Source organism: Calonectris borealis, chromosome 6 (assembly GCF_964195595.1).
Source record: "Calonectris borealis chromosome 6, bCalBor7.hap1.2, whole genome shotgun sequence".
NCBI classification, from domain to species: domain Eukaryota; kingdom Metazoa; phylum Chordata; class Aves; order Procellariiformes; family Procellariidae; genus Calonectris; species Calonectris borealis.
In genome coordinates this window covers 30,899,168-30,919,301 of record NC_134317.1, presented here as the reverse complement: position 1 = coordinate 30,919,301, position 20,134 = coordinate 30,899,168, and the positions used below count along the sequence as shown (strand labels likewise).

At 40.3% G+C, this 20,134-nt stretch overlaps 1 protein-coding gene across 6 annotated transcripts; it reads right to left on the bottom strand.

The window, feature by feature from the left end:
- Positions 1–5,713: 5,713 nt before the first annotated feature.
- Positions 5,714–19,922, bottom strand: TMEM237 (transmembrane protein 237). 6 transcript variants are annotated; one of them, XM_075153540.1, is made up of 14 exons: positions 18,467–19,771; positions 18,104–18,286; positions 17,287–17,318; positions 16,301–16,311; positions 15,703–15,759; positions 14,032–14,145; positions 13,533–13,647; positions 12,554–12,714; positions 11,805–11,928; positions 10,592–10,783; positions 9,555–9,628; positions 8,973–9,066; positions 7,815–7,936; positions 5,714–5,956 (listed from the first exon to the last, which is right to left on the bottom strand). In XM_075153540.1, exons 2-14 carry the CDS (start codon positions 18,119–18,121, stop codon positions 5,889–5,891), a joined length of 1,182 nt encoding a protein of 393 aa, XP_075009641.1. In that variant the 5' UTR covers positions 18,122–18,286; positions 18,467–19,771; the 3' UTR covers positions 5,714–5,888. The 6 variants fall into 6 exon arrangements, with proteins under 6 accessions (XP_075009641.1, XP_075009642.1, XP_075009640.1 ...); XM_075153541.1 differs by having other exon boundaries at positions 18,104–18,560; positions 18,941–19,020; XM_075153539.1 differs by lacking the exons at positions 18,104–18,286; positions 18,467–19,771 and adding an exon at positions 19,857–19,922.
- Between the last annotated feature and the right edge of the window lie 212 nt (positions 19,923–20,134).

Genomic DNA, 20,134 nt, shown 5'->3' with positions numbered 1-20,134 from the left:
ATAAGAATACTGGAGGCAGAAAGCAAGGAACAGATGGACTGCTGGCAGGATGCATAGGTTTTCCTCTGTTTTGTCAAAATTTACTCCACATGACATATGGATCAAGAGTATCAATGCTGACTTTATATACTACAGTTTAGTAAAAAAGTTTGTTTCTTCTACATTCTGATATCAATTATCTTTCTAGTTCTCATACCTTTGATGTGGTCAATTAAAAGAAAAATATTCTTGCAGGCAGATTTCCTTTTGCCCGTGTGAAATCTGGAAAGCCACCTGTAGATGAGTTTTCTTTAAATGCTTTCATGGTTTGAGGTAGCTGTTGTTCTGCAGTAGCTGATAGAACCATCACACTTATTGAATGATTTATTTGGCTTGCTGTTGTGCTCTTTTTCCTGCTCCACTTTCTGCATGAAGTTTTCCTTATTACGGGAGAACACACATGATTTTGAATCCTTGGACCCCACAGCATGTAATTTTAAAAGAGCTCGTTCAGAATACTTTCCATGTTTTTTCTTCACATCATCACTAGATTTCCTCAAAGTAGTTTGTTTTTCGTTCTTAAATTGTGTACTTGTTAATATTTGACCCAGATGTTGGTGATACGACATGGCACGTTTCTCAGAAGCCTTACTACATCACTTGTCTTTTGACTTCCAGCCAGGATTTCTTGACGACTTTCTTTTTCCTCATGCTCGGCTTGTAAAAAGACACATTTTGGGCAATTTGCTGGAAAGGAAAGCCATGGCCTACAACGGTATTCTGCTTGAATAATAGCATCTCGAGTATCTAAAATGGAAGAATTTACTGTTTTAGATATTTCTTCTTGCTCTTTTATCATCAGACTTGTTTTAACAATTCCAAAATCTTTTCTTGACTGTGCTATTTCTTTTTTTGCCTTTTCTTTTTTCAAAAGTGGTTCGTTGTTTTGGGGCTTTTTGTTTGTTTGTTTGTGGGTTTTGGTTTGGTTTTTTTTTTTTGGGTGGAGTTTTTGGGTTTTTTCCCCCAAAGTACATTAAACTGTTTGTTTTTCACTGTGTAGGTTAACTACTACATCTATCAGTGGGTGTGGAAATTTATCCACAAGATCTTGCTTTTTTTTCTTGTCTCTGTATCATTATCTGTCTGAGGCCTGCCTGTATCAATCTGAAAAGCCATGCTGTCTTCCATTTTATTGAATACAGTACAGGAAATCAGTACAGTAAACTGTCTTGGCTAGGGAGGACTCTAACATTTTCTAAGTTTGAATTAAAGATTACATAAATTTAGAATACAGAATTAAAGCAAATAGTTTTGTTTGTGTGTAGGAACATCCGGGAATTTTTTCTTTTTGACTGGGCTTCCTGTTTTGATTACAGCTATGCATAGCTATGCATTGGCTGCCACTAGCAAATAAAGGGGGATGAAGAGGCAGAGGAATCCAGCTCTGTTCCCATTAAGAAATAAGTCTTTTCATCCCCAGATGAGGCAGAGATGGAAACTAGTCTATTAAGCAGGCAGGCTTCCCTCCTTGCTTCCCTTCCACAGGCACCGGCCGGCAATGACACCCAGGAAGTGGAGAGAAAGACCGTGCCCCGCCACAGGGGGGCAGAGCAAAGCATCCTTTTCTCCCATCCCGTTGTGGCCGTGGGGGCTGACGGGCCCAGCCCGCCCATCGCCAGGGTCCTCCTCTCCCGCGGCTCCGCCCGCACCTCGAAGGCCAGCGTGCCGCCTTCTGCTCGGCCTCCTCCTGCTTGGAGGCCGAGGGACTGCAGCGACGGCTCCCCGGCGCGCAGGAGGGAAAGGGCGGCCAGCACCGGAGGCCGGGGGGGGGCGAGCGGCCCCGCCGCCTCCTTCCCGCCGATTCTGACATGGCGGCCCCGCCACCGCCCCCCAGCGGCCGTTACGCGCTCCGCGCGCGGGGCGCCTCCTGCCGGCGCGGGGCGCCTCCTGCCGGCGCGGCGCGAGCGGGCGGCGGGCAACGGTGCGGACTGAGGTGGAGCGGGGATATGAAATGGTCAGGCTTGATCGGTAAATAAGTGGACCGGGAAGAGGACCACGACACACAACTTGTCCCCGACAGGGGGGGTCAGGGAAAAAACATCCCCAAAAGCCCCTGTCCGAGAAGCAGCAACAGGCAGGTTTCGTGCGGCAGGGCAACGCGCCTGGCCCAGCTGGGAGCTCTCCTCCCTGCCCTCTGTGAAGAGAGAGCGCAGCGCCGTGCGGGGTGGGGGCCACAACATTAGTAACACCCAGGGAAAAAAGAGACTTTCTCCAAGCGTCTGTGGATTTACAGACCAATTTCAAGCACAGCTGCACTGAGAAATACAACAGTATCTTCCACACCACTAGGAGGAAAAAGGAAGAGAAAGGTAAGGCTTAGCAATAAATACATACCTGATGATTTACTCTATTCTCCTAAAGCCTTCAGTCATTTCAATTAATTCTGCTGCAAATATGCAAGTGAATAGTTCTGACCTGACCATAAATCTCCTGAAGTTTACCTCAGCAATACCAAAATAACTCTAAAAGACACTCACTTTTCAAATTAATGCCACCTGGCTTCACATTGAGAAAGCCAAGCTGAGAGAGTAACATTTAAAAGAAGAAACAACTGGAATTTAACCAAATTTTAAATGACTGCCTTTTAAGAAGCAAAATAAGAACAATTTAGCTTAGAAGGGACTCTGGAGGCCCATCTGGTCCAAACCTTGCTCAGGCTGCACAGGGCTCTGTCCACCCAAGGCCGGAGCAGCTACAGGGATGGAGCTCCCACACCCACTCTGGGCCCCCATATCCCAAATTCTGTCAAAACTCCTGTGGCAGCTAACAGGAGTTTTCCTGATGCTGCCTGCCAACTGTTTCTGCTCCCCCCTTCACTGTGCAACTTGAAAAGAGTCCGACTCTCCTCTTTGTAACCACCCATTAAGTGGTTAAAAGGCAGCAATCAGATTCCCCAATTAATATTCTTCTTTTTAGGCTAAACAAACCCCATTAACTGATTAAATACACTTTACTTGCTAGGTTTCAGGAGTTTACAGTACCATTTCTAATTGCGCAAAATACCAGTACAGCAGCAGGAATCTGGTGGAGAGAAAGCAAAGCCATTATTTACAACACTACCACAAATAAAGCAAAAATGTTTTCCCATAGTCACCTGTTCAGAGCTTGTATATTATACATAATAAACAGAATAATCATTTGGAAACAGGACGAAGTAGTACAATCATTTCTAACTAGTTTAGAACAGATGTTTAATTGTTTCATATATGTAAAACCAAGAAATTGGCACTAACATCTTTGTAATTTTTTCATTAACACAAAAATACTGCATTAAAAACAATAGTACGGAAACGCACAAAGGCATTTCAGTTAAGGCTTCTATAGATATTGCATGTTCTGTAATTAAACATCTATTTTGTAAACTCGTTCTAAAACTTTCCAAGTAACCAAACAAAAAAGCTCAGTTCTACTCATATTCCACTGTGAGGCTTAATGGAATGAAAAGTACTTTGTAAAATAGATAATTAGCCATCAAATTGTTTTTTAAGTGTGGTTTTAAATGGCAAACCTCAAACCTCATTAGTTCGAGTATGCATGTACTTAGACCCTCCCAAAAATAGAAACTGGAAAGGCAAGCCTGGTTTGAAATATTGGTCCCATTAAGTTCATTAACTTAATCCCTGCTCAACCATCTAAACAAACTACTGTATTTCACAACGAGAACGAATCTGGCTCTTGGCTAGCATCACACTGTCCAAGGGATACTTGGAAGGCCAATTCCTAGTAATAATACCAGCAATCAAGCAATGATGTTATTCAAGTTTTTCCTGTACCGATTTGATGCCTTAGCACCATTGTGCCTGAGCTCCATACTTGATGGGCAAAATTATATTCTTACCATGCCAAGATAACAGAAATTTCAAACAGCAAAGAGAAGCCATTATTAATCTCATCTTCAGGAGCTCAACAATTCTGTAAGTCAAACACACCACATCTGGAGAAAGTGTGGTGGCAACTTGCATGGGAACACTACGTAGTGTCTCATCCCCCATCTCCTACAGCCAAATCATGACAAGAACCTCCAGTGTAACGCTGAAGGGGAGCGGCACCCTGAATCTCTCCATTTTAATGTACAATGGAGTGCCAGCCATAATTTAGCTCTACAGTTTTGCAAAAAAACATACACAAGAACCGTAACAATTTACAAAAAAGCTTAACTGCTCCTTCCCATAACAAAGTGAAAGCTCCAGAACACAACCAACAGCTGTGGAAAGTCTTTTAATTCTGGTAGAACTCTTTTTTTTTTTCTTTTTCCCTAAGATTACCACAGCATTTAAAAAACGTCATGAACACTGAATTTTTGAATTACTTAAATTTGCTGGATGAGCACAATTGAACTCAAGTCCTCAACAGGGCAGCAGCGGCCCTAGTTATTCATGTTCCCATCCTTGTTCTAAAGCAACTCAGGTAACAGCATAGAAAGTTACTGGCTCTTTAACATCCCCCTCCAAGTCTTACCTTCACTGCTAGAAAGTACAGTAATTCTCCAGGGAACTTTGACAACTGCACTACCTTTACAACCACACTTAGATACACACATTAAATAAAACAATGCAAAATCAATACATACTAAATAACATACACAAATAGTTTTGGGGCTCTAGGTGATACTTCCTTGATAAATGGATTTCAAACTAGCTCTTGCCTATGACTGCTAAGGAGACTGTTTCATCCTGCAAGACATCTGTATTTATTCACATCTGCAATGCTTTCATTTTGCCACTTTAATATAAAAGAAAAAGAATGTTGGCTTTCATCATCAAAAACCACCAACTGCCACTATTACTACACATCACTACATAGAAGGTGGGTTGCTATAGAGTTTTTGTTTTGCTTTAGTAAGCATTTTCTTGTAATGTTAGGAAGAAGTTTCCTATACCATCCTAACACAAAAAAACAAACATCCTTTTGGGCAAAATCATTCTTCATCAAAATAGGTAGAAATAGAAACATTTTTACCATCTGTGAAATCCAAGTTTCTTTAGAAAGAGCAGTGAATAACACTATTGCTCTTGCCATACAAGATAAGGAGAAATCAGAACACTATTCCTGTGAATGGCTTTGTAATAGTTATGCATCCTGACTGTCAAGAAATTACAGGATGTACATATGTCCTGTTGGCAACCCAAAAACACCCTGCTTGATTAAAAGATGTATTTAGGTATTCATTAGCTGACCAAACTGTTCCAACATTTAAACTTCTGTTTCTTGTGTCTACATCAACTTGAAAGAACTTGTTATCATCAAGATCTTTGTCAAGAGAACTAAACGAAGGTGAAGAAAAATAAAGTGTTCTCTTTTAAGGAATTATCAAACAAAATCCCTGCCAATCCAATTCCTTATTCTAGCAAATACTTTTTATGACAACTAAACCCAGATTATTTAATGCTTGCTAACTTTGTCATTTTTATGTTTCCTAACTCTGTTTTGTTATAGTCTTCCTACTTTCTTCATAAGATTAGTTTTAATCTCTAGAGAGTATTTAGCCAAACCAGGTAAGCCAACTGCTATCAGCATCAATAACAAAAGCAGGTTGTTGTACAGCAGTCAAAAAAGCACTGAATACCTGATCTTCTGCATCCATCTGGTTTCTTTGGCTATATAGGTAGCAATGTTTACAAAACCACCTTGACTTTATGCACTAATCTACTTTGTAAAATAAAAAGCAAAGGTATAAAAGTTTTCAATCACATTTGGAAATTGTAGCATACATAAAAAGATCAAAATCAAATATATACAATATAAAAAAATACATTTTTTTCTTTAAGAAAGCTATAATACATGGCTATAATACACAACATGTTGAGCCATCAGTCACAGCTACAATATTTGCAGATGCTTGTTCCACACTATGGCTGGACTCTGGGTATGATATCTCCCTGGGGAAATTCCTCGATTTCAGCATGAAACATCAGTTCTAAAAGAGAAAGAAAAGAATTATCTTTTCTTTTTAAAAGTTTCACCTGAATATGATTTCATTATTCCTGAAAAGCGCTCTGGCATTTCCCCAAGCCTCCTGCTTTTCTTCCCAATCAGAGTATCAACAACTTAGCAATGTCAAGGACCACCACTGTTTTGAGAAAACGATTGTTGCCCCCCCAAAATTAATACAATTAGCAATGTTATTAGCAGCTGATCATATGCAATATCATCCTGCATTCAACCTGGACGCTGAAATAGTATAGATCTGAAAGTAGATTGAGGGATTGTTAAAGTTTTGAGAATGTCAGACTTAAGAAGGAAGATTTCTGTTGAGAGACCCATTCATTTATGGATATATCCGCAAAATGTATCACAGCGTAAGTTAGCGACACTAGAACCTGGGATAGAAAGAATCATGAATGATATTGCTCACAGCTAGCTGTCACCACGGCAGCTCAGGCACAGGAGACAGCCTAAGATCAGCAGTGAAGAGCTCCTTGCAGAGAAATTTGGCTAGGCATGCTGAGCAGCTGATGAGGTAGCCCTTGTGGAGCTCTGGGTTCCCTTACATATCTATACTGCACCCTCAGCATAGGTGTACTTTTGATCTTGCTAACAGCACATTCAGCATATAGACCAGGCTGTGTTTGCCAACAACTGGTCAACATGGTGAAGTTACACAATCTGTACATGCAACAATGTGGTTTATCCACTCAAGTTTGAGATTCTCATGTTTTTGCTACCTCATCCTTAGCAGACTAAACTTTCTCTACAATTTGGGATAAGTCCTAACAGAATTTCTCTCTTGAAATTTCTGAAGCAGGTTTTCTAATCTTAGTAGGCACATGTAAATATCAAAAAAGCTCATAAAAACGTGAGTTAAATCCTGCCACTGGCTTCCTTGAATAAGTCTTTATTATTTAAAAAATGGCTTTTAATTGCAATTTAAACATCTATTATAAATTTTACTTTCAAAGATTGTAAAAGCTGCCACCTAGGATTTTTTTTAACTCACTGAGTTACTAGAAATAAGCAGAGTAACTGGGGCTAGCTGAAATATAGTAATCTGTACATTAAAATTCTAAAGTAATCTGAAGAAGCATGTTGAATCTTCAGCCTCCCAAATCTGTGCTTCAACTCATGATGCTCTTTGGATACCTGTTGTCTGGTAAGTTGAAACTTTTGGTTTTTATGTACAGCATAGCTTCAAATCACAGGCTGCATGCACTTGATAGGAAAGCTGAGTTATGGTACACCTTTTGGATCCCAGTTGGAACAAGAAAAAGAAGAAGGCCTAGTCTCTAGTAAAGCTTCTTCTAAGAAAAGGGGATGACTTGCTTGCCCCCTCCTCCAGTCTAGACCAACACAAGCAGTCCTCATTTGAAGTCCTGTTCTGAAATCTGACTTTTCAAAGCGCGGGAGTTCCCAAAACTATTGCAGCGTTCTATTGAAAATAATACTGAACTCGAAACACATTCAGCATTTGCAAAAGGAACATTAATAACATTATGGAATTTTCTAAAACACAAACAGAATAAATACATTTCAAACATTCAAAATGCTGTTAAAGTAAAAATTATTTTTGCCTTCAATGAAGACAAGACACATGTGCTCTCATGTTTCAAAATTCACGTTGCTTCAGCTGAGACAAACAAGGCTTTTCTTTCATTTTTAAATTACTGTTTTTTCTTTACAAGACACCAGCATCCTAAGAAGCACTTGCTTTGGAAAGTTGCTAGGAGATGCTTGTTTTTCCTCACCCACAAAATTTCTCAGGACTAGTCTTGAATACCGAATGCAGAGCACAGCAGATAAAAGCCTGAACAAACATTTTGGCTATTAATGTTTCCTACCTTCACTGTGGTCTAGCTCTGGTCGGTAAGACAAGAAGATCCAACTTGCCCCAACTAGAATAGATACTACCAGATTCACCACAATCCATGGCTGAACAATTTCTTCCTCTGTACCTGCCGTCCTGGGAAAAGCACATCAACCAATCAAGTCAGGGGTTCACTGGTACATACAGGTTACAATAATAATTTCAACGGAGTATCATAAAAACAAGCTTGCTAAACCAGATGTGAAAACAGAACTACTTGTACCATCCTGATGGTCTTGCATTGCAAAGGTCTGGTAAAGAGAATGACTACCAAAGACAGTGACTGAGCTAAGAAACTCCATTATCTCATAGAGAATATCCACTTGTAGATTTCAACAGCAAATTCCTTTTCTTGGCTAAGAGGCAGAAAATAAAAATCAAAATGCATGGTCAAATTTTACTGTGGTGAAGGACACCGCACAATGTCATCATTCAATCTTATTTTTAAGCACTTCCTCATGAGGCAGCAAGGCAAGCGAACAGCGAGTCAGTAAAGCCTGTCTGGAAGCCAGTGCAAGGACTTGTGTACAGATGCTGTGGGGTGGATCAGATAGGGCTTTAAGAAGGTTATCATTTAAGTTAGCTGACACTTTTCTTACTGTCATAACATCAGCAGGTTGCGGTTTTGTTACTAGAATCTAGGCTTTTTAATAAACAACAAACATTTACAGAAGCCCTAAAAAAAAAAGAAAAAAATCTAACCGCCCAAACCAGCAAATTTTCATGTAAATGCTTTTGTTCTACCTCTCCTGGTCTATTTTAAAAACTCTTGCTACTGGAGTTTAAGTCCATTAAATATCTATTTCAGAAAATAACAGTTTTGGATGGGATCTCCTAGCATAAAACAATGCTTCATATTTAATGGAGCTGTGTCTGCTAAGCCCTTGCATCCTGTGGCAGACATACCACTTCTTCGTAATACCATGACCAAACGAGACTGAACCCATCCTTGAGTTCTCATTTTTCAGTGAAATTGTCAAAGATTCACGACAAGCTCAAACAACGGCAGGTTTAGTAATGAAATCCTTCATTAATACTTTCTTAAATATAACCTTTTCAATCCACCAGTCTGACTAAGGTTCCTAAGTGAGCTATGTTATAATTTACAGAAGTGATTTCTTAAGTTTCCTACCAGATGCTGCCATTTTCCGAACGTGGTGTGTAGAGATTAATTCTATCACATGTCATCTGCTGGCTTAAGGATAAGATAAGAGCAGCAAAGTACACTGGAAGAAATGGAATTAGTAGTGTCAGATATAAACCCCCAAAATGCTGTCTCATCATGACATGGTAATTATCACTACTTTTTCTTTCCTTTCGCTCCACTGCCTCCAATGATAGTCTCCTTTAATTCATTCTCTCTTCTTCAACATTCCTCTGACCCATCAAAATCTGGTTTCTGCACTTTTGCAATTGATCAGCTCATCAAAGGTGGCATCTTATGAATCTGGTTTTTGCTAGGTCTGTGTTCTGTATTCAGAAGTGGGAAAAGAACTATCTCACTAATAAACCCACTAATGCTATTATTGCAAATGCTTTAAAAAATACGTAGCAAAGTGTTTATAGCCTTTGAATGCTATTTCAACTACTTAGCAAGTCTCTTATTCTAAAGCAGAAAATAACCAGGGAAGAAGATTTCACTGAAAACAGTATGTAGGATTTCTCCATTTACTGTCTTTTCTGGACAACTTCCTATCTGCTTCAGAATACTTACAGAAAGAGGCTACTGCTGCTGGGTCTAGGGTAAGAAAGCCCCTCAGTGCAACTGATGCTTTCGCCAAATCAATCCTGATTACAAAAACAAGAGTCATTAACACAGCCCAATAAGATAATAATATTGTTCCTCTAACAGTATTCTATTGTTCTTTTACTTTTTGCAAGACACTTTTTTCTGCCTCTGTTACAGTGCCTTAATACAAAACTATATTCCACACACAGGCAATGATCCTCATTATGCCAAATCCAAGAAAGATTCAAATTAAGGAGGATGTTCCATGAGGTTTGTAGCTTTCAGACTGCAGACCTTTCTGGAACGGGGAGAATGTGGAGAGATCTTTGCCCTCTCTAATCCTTACCATTCATTTCAGTGTCCACACCACCAACCGAGTTATGCTAATATAACTGCTCACATTGCTTACACTAGTACGGGAGCAATTAAGAATAACTTGGGCCTTCTCCCTGCCACCACTCAATGAAAAAAAGTCACAATTTCTTCCACAGTACAGGACTTCTCCCCTGGCTTACCATGCTGCTGTGGAAACTACCTGTTCCTAAAAGAAACATCTATGAATCAGCTCTATTTATGGTCTTTTTTGCTCCTCTTTCTGTTCATTCCCACTCTCAAGCTGTAATACAGAAACCCCAGCTAACAGGAAAACTGTTTACACAGCCATGTTGCAAACCTGACTGGGGAACTGATTCACATGAAAAGTAACCTGATAGAAACATTAGTTGTTCTCCACCCCTCTCCCTGCCAAAAAAAAGGTCTGCTCTCCCATCTGGTGCACCTCATGATCGCACAAACAGCACCAGCACAGTGCAGCAAGGGTGCAGGCAATGGACAGAAATGAGTAACAAAGGTCTGAATGCACCACAAGTACACCCTTTATCTGTATAAAGCCGTGTCTAAAATCATTCTCTTAAGTATATCTCATTAAAACATCAACAGCAGATCAAAATGTGCCAGAGGAAGGAGAAAAGAACATATTACACACAAATTATGTACACCTTTCAAATACAAACATATTTTACCTGTCAAAAGCTGAGACTGTACTGATAGACAGCAACAGATAGAACAAACTTTGAGCTGGGTATGCTAGTGTCTTATACTGCTGGAGCAGGTTAGAAACCGTGGAAAGTTGATTTCCTGCCAAAATGTAGATAACAATGATGTTCCATACAGCATACCCAGCAAGGAAGCCATGGGTAAAAAGTCCAATCACCCTGAATGGAGAAAAGAACATTAGACAAGTTTAAAAATCTTGAATTAGCGAAGAACTACAGATAGAAAAAGGCTATGAATCCATCTGTTCAACCCTGCTGCCGTGACAGGATCCCAGCCTTTCACAGATTATTTCTGAGTGCTTTTTGTGATCTGGTTTTAAAAATTCTAAGCAGCGGGACTTCTGCTTCCTCCCTTGACAGATCGCACCAGTACCTGAGCACTCAACAAAGAAAACCGAGATGTTTTGCCTGATCCTATCCCTACTTCACTTCATTAGTGCTACCAGAATCAAATACTTTCACTAGCCGCAGTCTCCCATTTTGCCTGTAGCTTCCCAAGAGCAGTGCCCCTTACACTTACACAATGCTCTTAAACTTGTCCTCGACTCAGTCTTTTCATTATCTTCCTTGCTAAGAAAAAGCTGAGAAGGAAGCGCAGGCTTCCAGATAAAATACAGCAGAGAAGAAAATGGCTGTCATCTTCCCATTCTGTATCACAACACGACCACATATTAAAAAAAAAAATAATAATTTTTTGCTATTGTGTGCAAGCTTATGCCCCAGTCCAATTTCACTCCTCCCTCTTTTTCACCAACCAGGATTTTTCTTTGAGGATTATCTGAATTCAGGTATTTTCATTCTGGTCATATTATAGCTGATGGGCAAATCTCATTTTGTAACACAGTTTTTCTGTACGTCTCTAGTATTTTTGTTATCAGATCAATCTCTTGCTATTTAGATTTTGTCAAGTCTTTGCAGTATGATTTCCTTAGTTATTCTTTTTATAAATTGTATTTCACATGTGATGTCTAGACTAGAAACAGATATTCTTGACAACAAATACCAAAAGCTAGAGGACGGAGAAGCTTTGTACTTACTGCATCCCAAACCACTATTTATTAGAAATATCCAAAAGAAATAAAGATACATCACAACGATAGAGAAAAGGTGCTAACTTTCAGGGAGAAGAAAAAAACAACCGTGATTTCTGCTTATTTACATTAAAACGTTTATCTTTCACCTGAAACTTCGGTGCACTGAGAGGGCGACATCTCTGGTAGTCCATGAAGCCTTCACATCCATAAGTACATTGATATTTTCAGTGGTTTTAATCAATTCTGCACGGTCAGCTGCCTGAAAACGCCCTGAAAGGATGAGGAAATTAGTTTTAGAGCGTACTGTTACCTTCCATCATAATTTCTACATCAATACTTATTAGTGTTAAAAAACTGTAGGCGCCAAAAGTTCCATCAGAAAATTTTTGTACCCACTTCCTGCCCTTTGTCAGGTTACATTCATATCAGGATGCCTCTGTCAGTGTGATGCACCCTGGTGGGTCAGGCTATGGATTTAAGAATGTGCAAAGCACTTTGGGTAATTACTCAGTGTTCCCTGGTACAAAAAAAAAACACAACACACCAACCCAAATAACTTCCACTTGAAAGATTTTTTGCAATATAGTAAATAATACGTTCTTCTCAAAGTACTGTGACAGTATTAGGTCAAATAAGCTCAGTTGGGTACTATCAAACAGCCTTTTTCATCCACACCACAGAATTAAAAAATTCAACCAAAAATGCCAGCACGGCAACACTAATGTTCACTGTTGAAAAATTATCGTGTGTATTTATTTCCAAATAATTTTTGTGCTGGAAAACTTCTTTTTCTTTAATTCTTCCCAATAGTGCAGTATTTGGATTTTAAATACAATAATGCTTCCTTTAGTTGCAAGAATGCCCTTAAATTACTTAAATCACAAGATGTACTTACGATTTTTTTCGACAAACACTTTGCTAACAGGCTGGCTAATTCCAATGGGAGCAGCAAACACAGGCTGCTGATCTGGGCTCTTTCTGTGCTCATCTTCAATGATGTCTTCCTCCTCCACTTCCAGCTCATTGGAACAGTGCGTTTCGGCTGGCCGAGGTTTCCTATCAGCACAGAACGTACAATGGGGCAGAAAAAGAACAGGAAGTAAATGTAAAAGCTGAAGGCTCCTATAAACATTTAACATGTCTAACTTGACTGATAAGAACCGATCAGGCTACTGACCTGTATAATATTACCTCCATTTATAATTTTAAGGTCTAAAGTTCTCATGGAGTTAGTTAACTAAAATCATAAAGCTAATCCTTGATTTTCCTCTCTATTTAAATTCCTTCTTGTGTCAAAACAATAAGGTGGGACAAAATACATATCAAGAGATTAACAATTAGAAAAAAATATACAAACTAAATACAAGGCCAAGAAAGTGGATTTTAGCAGAAAGGCGGCTAAAATGATTTAAAGGCATAGTTCTTGGAGAAAAGGCAAATAAAAAGGATAAGAAAGCAGTTAAGTTTCTCAAAAAATTAAGAAAAAGATAGTAAGAATGAAAGCAAGCAGTTACACATTCTAATTTTCTCATGCGTGTGACTGAAATATTAGGCTCATGTAAATGTATTCAGAACTGTAATGCATCCAGGTATGCATAAAACAAACAAGAGATTACTTTTAGCTGTTTTAAGTACAAAAGCACATGACTTGAAATGTTTTAAGCCAAAATACAAGTTTGCCAATCATATTTCTGTGTTACCAAACCTAGATCTCAACCCTGGAAAGAACTGCACACATTTATTTATTTATTGCACAGGCTGAATCGTGGGCTTCAAGAATTTATATCTTTGTAATGTGACAATGTAAAATGCTACTCAGCCACATTCACTATCACAGTTATTCCAAATTATAAGCTATACTAGTTTTGTCTCACTTCGCTCTTTTTTTCTGTTTCCGGATCACTGTTTCTTCAGCTTCAGGGACATCCATGCCATTTCCATTCTGAAATAAGGATGCAACATTTTGCTGGGTAAAAGAGGTCTCAGAATCTGAAGATTTAAAATAAACCACATGAAAGTTTCACAGCTTTAAAAAAAATGGAAATACATTCACTTAAATACATAAATAGTTATTATATAAACACAGTGGCAAAAAAGTGATGCTCTTCGAGCTTTGAATGATATAAAGGATCTATTTTATCACTTCCAAAACTGTATTGCCATTATTTGCATGAGTGTTTGTACCCTATGGAATCTGAAATCAGAAACTGACACTCTAAGCTACCATTCAGTCAGAGATTACTTTTAGCTGTTTTAAGTACAAAAGCACATGACTTGAAATGTTTTAAGCCAAAATACAAGTTTGCCAATCATATTTCTGTGTTACCAAGTTTTATTCAGTGCTCTTTCCAAACCTACAATTATTTCACGTACCGGTAGGTACTTTCTTCTTCTTGCGTTTCCTCTGAGGAGGAACATCATGAGGTTCAGGACTTAGGGGCTCACTGCTTTCAGACTGCCGACGAACAGCTGCTTGGACGATGCCATCTGAAAACCAGATGAAAAGATCCAGCAATCTTAATTCAGAGCCGCTGAGAAACAGGCAAGAAAAAGCTGCCATTTGCTACATTGTGCAGAAAGTCTGTTTTTGCCCAGCTTACAGCCGAGATGAAAATGTATTGGCTAGAAAATGTAAGAGTTGGGAAACAAATGTGATAAGTAAGAATATACAAGGTGATAACTAACAACCCTCCTTTCACCCTGACAGTTGCATGTCCAGGAGGAACTTTAAGTATCCAAGAAGCAGCACAATTCCCATTTGGGCATACAACAGAGGACTGACTGAAAGGAATCTACCACAGGAAAGAACTATAAATTTTTCCTTTCTACATGCAAAGATTATAATGCAAGGGACAAGAAAAATTAACAGTTTGTTACAAGCTGATTCACACATATATGTGCTAAGGCAAAATAGCGTAGTATCAAAGGGAAATTTAACAAACAAACACTACAAGAATAAAGGAGGAGCACAATAAAACAACACTGAAGGATATTTACTCCAGTCTGAGAGATGAATTACTATGCTTTGGAGGAACTACATTTCCATGAGAAGTTAAAATGAATTCATCAAATATTCTAGCAGCAGTAGCATCAATTTGCATGATTAGAAGCAGAAAGACAAAGCTACTTCTCCATTTTACATCACATCTGCCTTTTAATAGCTCTTTCAAGTACTGCAGTTCTTATGATAACAACTGAATCTATCTTTGTTTTCACTTCAAGTACAGATTTTCCAACCTTTTAGAAAGGTTTTCTGTGCTAAAATGCAAATTTAACCAGCAAAGTAATGGCCAAAGCCAAGGTGTACTCTGCACCATGATTCAGCTCACTGAAAACAATAGTAAACAAAACCTGATCCTTGGGAAACCCTGCTAGCAACAGCTCTACTTGTTGCATTTAAAGGTCTTTCAGTGAGCCTTCAATTGTACACTCTTTTAAGCAAATAAAGGAGGTTTACTCATCAAAGCATCATACAGCCCCAAGTCAATTGGTTTACAGAAATCCACCAGATTCTATCAACACATTCTGCTTTATCAAAATAGATCAGACTTGTAATCTTGCTTAAAATGGTATGTTTGTTCTGCAGATCCACTTCTTGTAAAAACACAAAGCTCTGGTGTTAGTCATATTTTAGGCTCTTAACTCTTCGATGGTAATGGAATTATTAACTTGTGACTTTATTTGGCCAAGGACTGAAATTGAGCCAATTTGTTAAATGAGTTTTATCTTAGTTCATTCGAAAATTCAGGCACTTAACACACTTAACATAACAATGTTCAGTATCAAGACATGCTGTATTAGCAGCACTGAGAATGGATCTAGGGAGAAAGAGCACAGGATGGAACAAGTTACTTGTTCTAAAATTACACCACTTTGGGAAAACCATTGCAGTCGTTCAATACAAAATCAATTGTAATACATTAGCTGAGAACATTATTCAAAAAAATAGAGTACAAGACTGAAAACCATGTATCTGTCAGGAGCTTGGCTACAGTGCAGGTCTCAACCAGGATTACAGAGTTTCCAGACTTGGCAGGACCTTACCTAATGGAGTCTTTCCTCTGGGCTTCTTTTTTTTGGGACGACCGAGTGGAATTTCATCTGCAGAACATAAAACAGAAGTATAGGTGCACAGCATGGAGAAACCTCCATTTCCTTTTTTTAACAGCCACTCTATTGCTAGTTAAGAAAGGGATTCCTTTTGACAAGTGAAGACATCCTCCACCTTTTACAGATAAGAAGACAATTCACCAATTCACACAAGCAGGAGGAGTACAGAAGATGGCAGGAAAACAGGATAGGAAATCTGTCTTAAGTGCAACAGAGGCTAAATACACACATGCACGTGTGTTAAGTGAAAAACTGAAATACTCTGAATAACGCTCTGAAAAATAAACTTCTTGTTTAGAGCACAGTGACATCATTCCTGTTACCTTGATTTGATACAGAAATAGCAAACAGTAAAGAGAACAAAGAAAAATACCCAGACATTTCTAGCAATAGCAGCGCAGGTATCCATGCAGTCTAAATAATCAGCCTGCAATTAGGAAAAGCATTAGGCCCTATCTTTAAAGAGAGGATGAAGTGATACCAAAAGGAACTACCAATGTTTATAATTCTCTTCAGTGCCAGAATAACTCACCTTGGTTTCCACTTCACATTTAAGGAGAAAAGGTGTCGAAGAGCAGTGTGAAAGGAACAAAGATGAGAAGAAAGTTAGTTTTGAATCAATTACAATTCACACCAGTGAAATTCACACTGCTGCTTTTGTGATTAATTTCCTTATTCCCACTCCTAGTTCTCTTTATGAGCAGTTGTGTACAACAGGGTTAAGGGTACGAAGCAATCGTCAAGACTCAACACTTTGTTAGTGACTATGCATGGTTTCTCGATTGGCTAGCTGTGGATCAGATTAAAAGCTTTAATCACCTGGCTAATTAAAACTTGTCTTACTGCCTGATATGTAACAAACCAACAAAAGTTATGAAACACCTGAGCGCATACATTTCTAAAAACACACTATCGTTATGTCATCAATCATGAACGTTACGTTTGCTTTTATGTACTTTGAAGGAATTAGTTAAGTACCATGTCATAAAAACTATATAATTGCCTTTCATTCCACCCTGCTGACTAGGGCACTGAAAAAAAAGCCCAAATTTCACCCTGTATTATGTCAAACTGGTATACACCTATACCCCTGTTCAAGAATATCTAGTCTAACTTCAGAAATTCCTGTTCTCAAGGATTTGTGAATCAAATACACTGAAGAACAGGAAACAAAACAAAGAGGGAAGGAAGAAGAGATTGAAAAGAGGGACATCCATAAAACTAAACTAGATGTTAATAAACCGAAGTAGCTATTTGTCTGAAACTTTTTAAAAGGTTTATCTCTCAGAGTATTAAAACTCAGGTAATGTAGTAAAATTTCTTGGCCTCTGTAAAACTTTAAAATGCTTTGCATTCCTTGTAAGGGTTCTGGGACAACAAATTAGCAAGAAAAGCAAATATTTTCAAAGCTGTTATGACTACTCAGGTATTTATTGAACTAATTTCTCTTAATTCATTACTTTTAAGAACACTGCAGTACAGAAGCATGATCAATTCCCTGGAATGAACCGATCTTACCTTGGCACTGGAGGGAGGGCGCGAGGCGGGCACTGGAAGACAAGACAGAGACAAAAGTCAACTTTGGTAAGTCTGAAACCACCTCTCTTCTGAGCACCTGTTAAACCACTTCACAGAAAACAGCTATTTCCAGATATGGTCAGAACGCGCTAAGTATGTTTTGCTTCAAATGCCTCTTAAATAGCGAGAGAGCCCTGATGGAGATGTTACATAGAAGTGCTCAGCACCACACAGGAATAATACGCTTTTGCCAGAGTTCTGATGGGCACTGCATTAGAGACATGTACCTAACAGCTGTGTGCGAGGCACAGCTTGCATTTCAACTTCACTTGAATAATTTTCACTTTTCATACAAAGTACTGCTTTCCTTGGAAAGCTTATCAGTCATTCTATTTAAATACCAAAATACTGCAATACTTTATGCGTTCAATATACTTGCACAGTATATAGCATGAGCTGAGTATTTTCCATTAATGAATTTGTAAATTCAGAACAATATTAAGTAAAAGCAATCAAAAGGAAATAAGCTTAGTTATGAAAAATACTTTAAAATATGATAAAACATATAATTTTGAAAGTATTTACCAGCAAGTCAAACACAACTAAAATCTAAAAATAAGTATCTCCTGTTAACAATCTGAAACTGAGCTTTTGCACTTTCTCTCATCTAGAAAAAGGAAGGCAGTTTACTTTCAGATTTTGTATTACGTAATATATGGAAAGAGTATACAGGAATAACTATACTCCAAAAATTCAGTTGATATCAGAAACAAAAAAGGCTGTAAGACTGGTAAGACTCACGGATCCACAAACTTACCACTTGTTTCTTTCCCATATAATTTGAAGCTGTTCCTTGAAAGAGGCACTGTGAACCGTTCTCCACTCCCTCACGCTGCTCACACTGAACCTCAGCTAATTCTGAACTAAAAATAAGCTTCTAGCAGCCAGGATTAGCTGGATGTGAACCTTCCTGCCCCAGGGTTAGGGCCCAGTACTACTCCTGTTTGAAACAATGGCAGTTTGTTCCGTGGCAGCAAAGGTTACTTGCACTGAAAAACCCATAACTCCATATGGTGGTACAGGCTCCAGTGAGCAAGTTTTACTTAGTTTGGCTTACCCACAACAAACGAGACCCCTTGTGCAAGGAAGGGTTTGCAGGATTAGGCCTCAAATCTCTCACCTAGATTTTGGCCATGCTGAAGACTGACAGCAAGTGCCATTTACACAGGTAGAGAACAGCACACCCTGTGCAGCATCCAGCAAACTGGTCAGGACTGGTCACACCATACAGGTGCACCGGAAGGGAGAAAAAATATTTATAAAGGTCAGAGCTCATTACTTTTATTGTTTCCTACATTCCTGTGGCAGTAATTATTAAATATTTAGGATAGTTGATATTTTAAAAAACTAAAATCTAAAAAAACCCTAAAATAAAAAAAAAAAAGCTTTTATACAGCATTCACTGCCTGTGCAGTAGTACATCTGTATTCTGTAGTACCTCTCTGTTCTGTTGCCTTCTATGAAACAACTGAAAAGCGAATTAATTTCTGTATTGTTTATCCCTTGCAACAAAGGAAATCACATGCAAGCAGGCAGCAGTGAATACCCATCTGTCCCATCTGTATGAAAGTCCCCAACTCTGCCATACAAATACTGTTAGTGTCCAATTTCTCCGAGTCTGAAGGAACTCACTCCAAACTCCATAGAAAGGGTGAGTCTGGGCACAGGGTTCCAGGGACATTTCACTTCTGACACAAGAGCTGCTGAGTGCCCCTGAAGCCAAGAGACTGCCACAAACCAGGTAGCCGCTGCCTCAGAGAAACCCCATGTTCGCGCACATGAGCCAGGCCACATGACGGTGGGACACACCTGGGAACTCTCACTGGGGGAAAAAAACAAACTACACAAGCCCCTGGGTGTCCATTCAGGGATGCAGAGCAGAAAATGCCTTCACTCCTCAGCGCGGCTCGTATGAAACAGCGGCACGCAGATGTATTTACTCCCCGAGCACGGTGAGCTAACCTGCCACCACCAGACCTCCGAGGTGGTACCAAGGCAGCAGTTACGCACAAACTGAAAGGTTTAAAAACACTTTACCAGTCTCTACAGATTTAAAGCTTTGCATACTTTTTTTTTGAGAGCTATATATGGATGAAAGTATGAAAACAATAAGGAAATACTTGCTTGCGCCCCTAGCAAAGGATGAGCAGGCACGTGCGACCCTACGGCCGGCTCCCACCTCCCGCGGGCAGCAGCAGGGCGGGCACCGCCGCCTCCCCCACGGAGCGGGGGTGTAGGAGCCGCGCTGCCAGGGCGCCTAGCTCCCGCGTCGTGCTTCGGCTCCCTCTCCCCGCCGCCACTGCTGCCGCCGACAGCCCCGGTACAGCTCTTCAACAGGGCTCAGGGCGGACCGAGCTCCCGCCAGCGCTCACAGCCGGGCGCACCGGGCTGCAGCCCCGCCACCACGGCCACTTTGCCGCCCCGCCACCCGTTCCCCGCCCAGCCCCCTCCAGAGGCCGCCCCGCAGCCCCGCCGCGGCCAGAGCCGCCCCAGCACCGCCGCGCCCTCACCCCGCCGGGGCCCGCCCGCAGCGCCGCCATGCCGCGCCCGCCGCCGCCGGTCTCCCGGGCGCCGCGGGGAGGAGCCGCCGCTCGCTTCCGCCCCGCGCCGGGGCTGCGGGAGCGCGGCGAGCCGAGGCTGCGGCCCCCCCAGCGGCGGGGAGGCCCGGCCTACCCCTCCGGCGGCTCCGTCAGCAGAGCGAGCTCGTCCCGGCGCGGACGGGCTCCTGCCGCGGGCGGGGGTCCTCGTCCCTCGGGCTGTAGGCGAGCAAAATCAAATGCACGTTAGT

Excerpts from the sequence above, each read along its gene's own strand:
- TMEM237 (XM_075153537.1), bottom strand. The coding sequence starts at position 19,027 with ATGTCCCTGGAACCCTGTGCCCAGACTCACCCTTTCTATGGAGTTTGG. Across the intron at positions 13,648-14,031 it reads GAAGAAGAAAGTACCTACCG|ATTCTGAGACCTCTTTTACC; the intron begins GTACGTGAAATA and ends TTAAATCTTCAG. Across the intron at positions 10,784-11,804 it reads TCAGTGCACCGAAGTTTCAG|GGTGATTGGACTTTTTACCC; the intron begins GTGAAAGATAAA and ends TTCTCCATTCAG.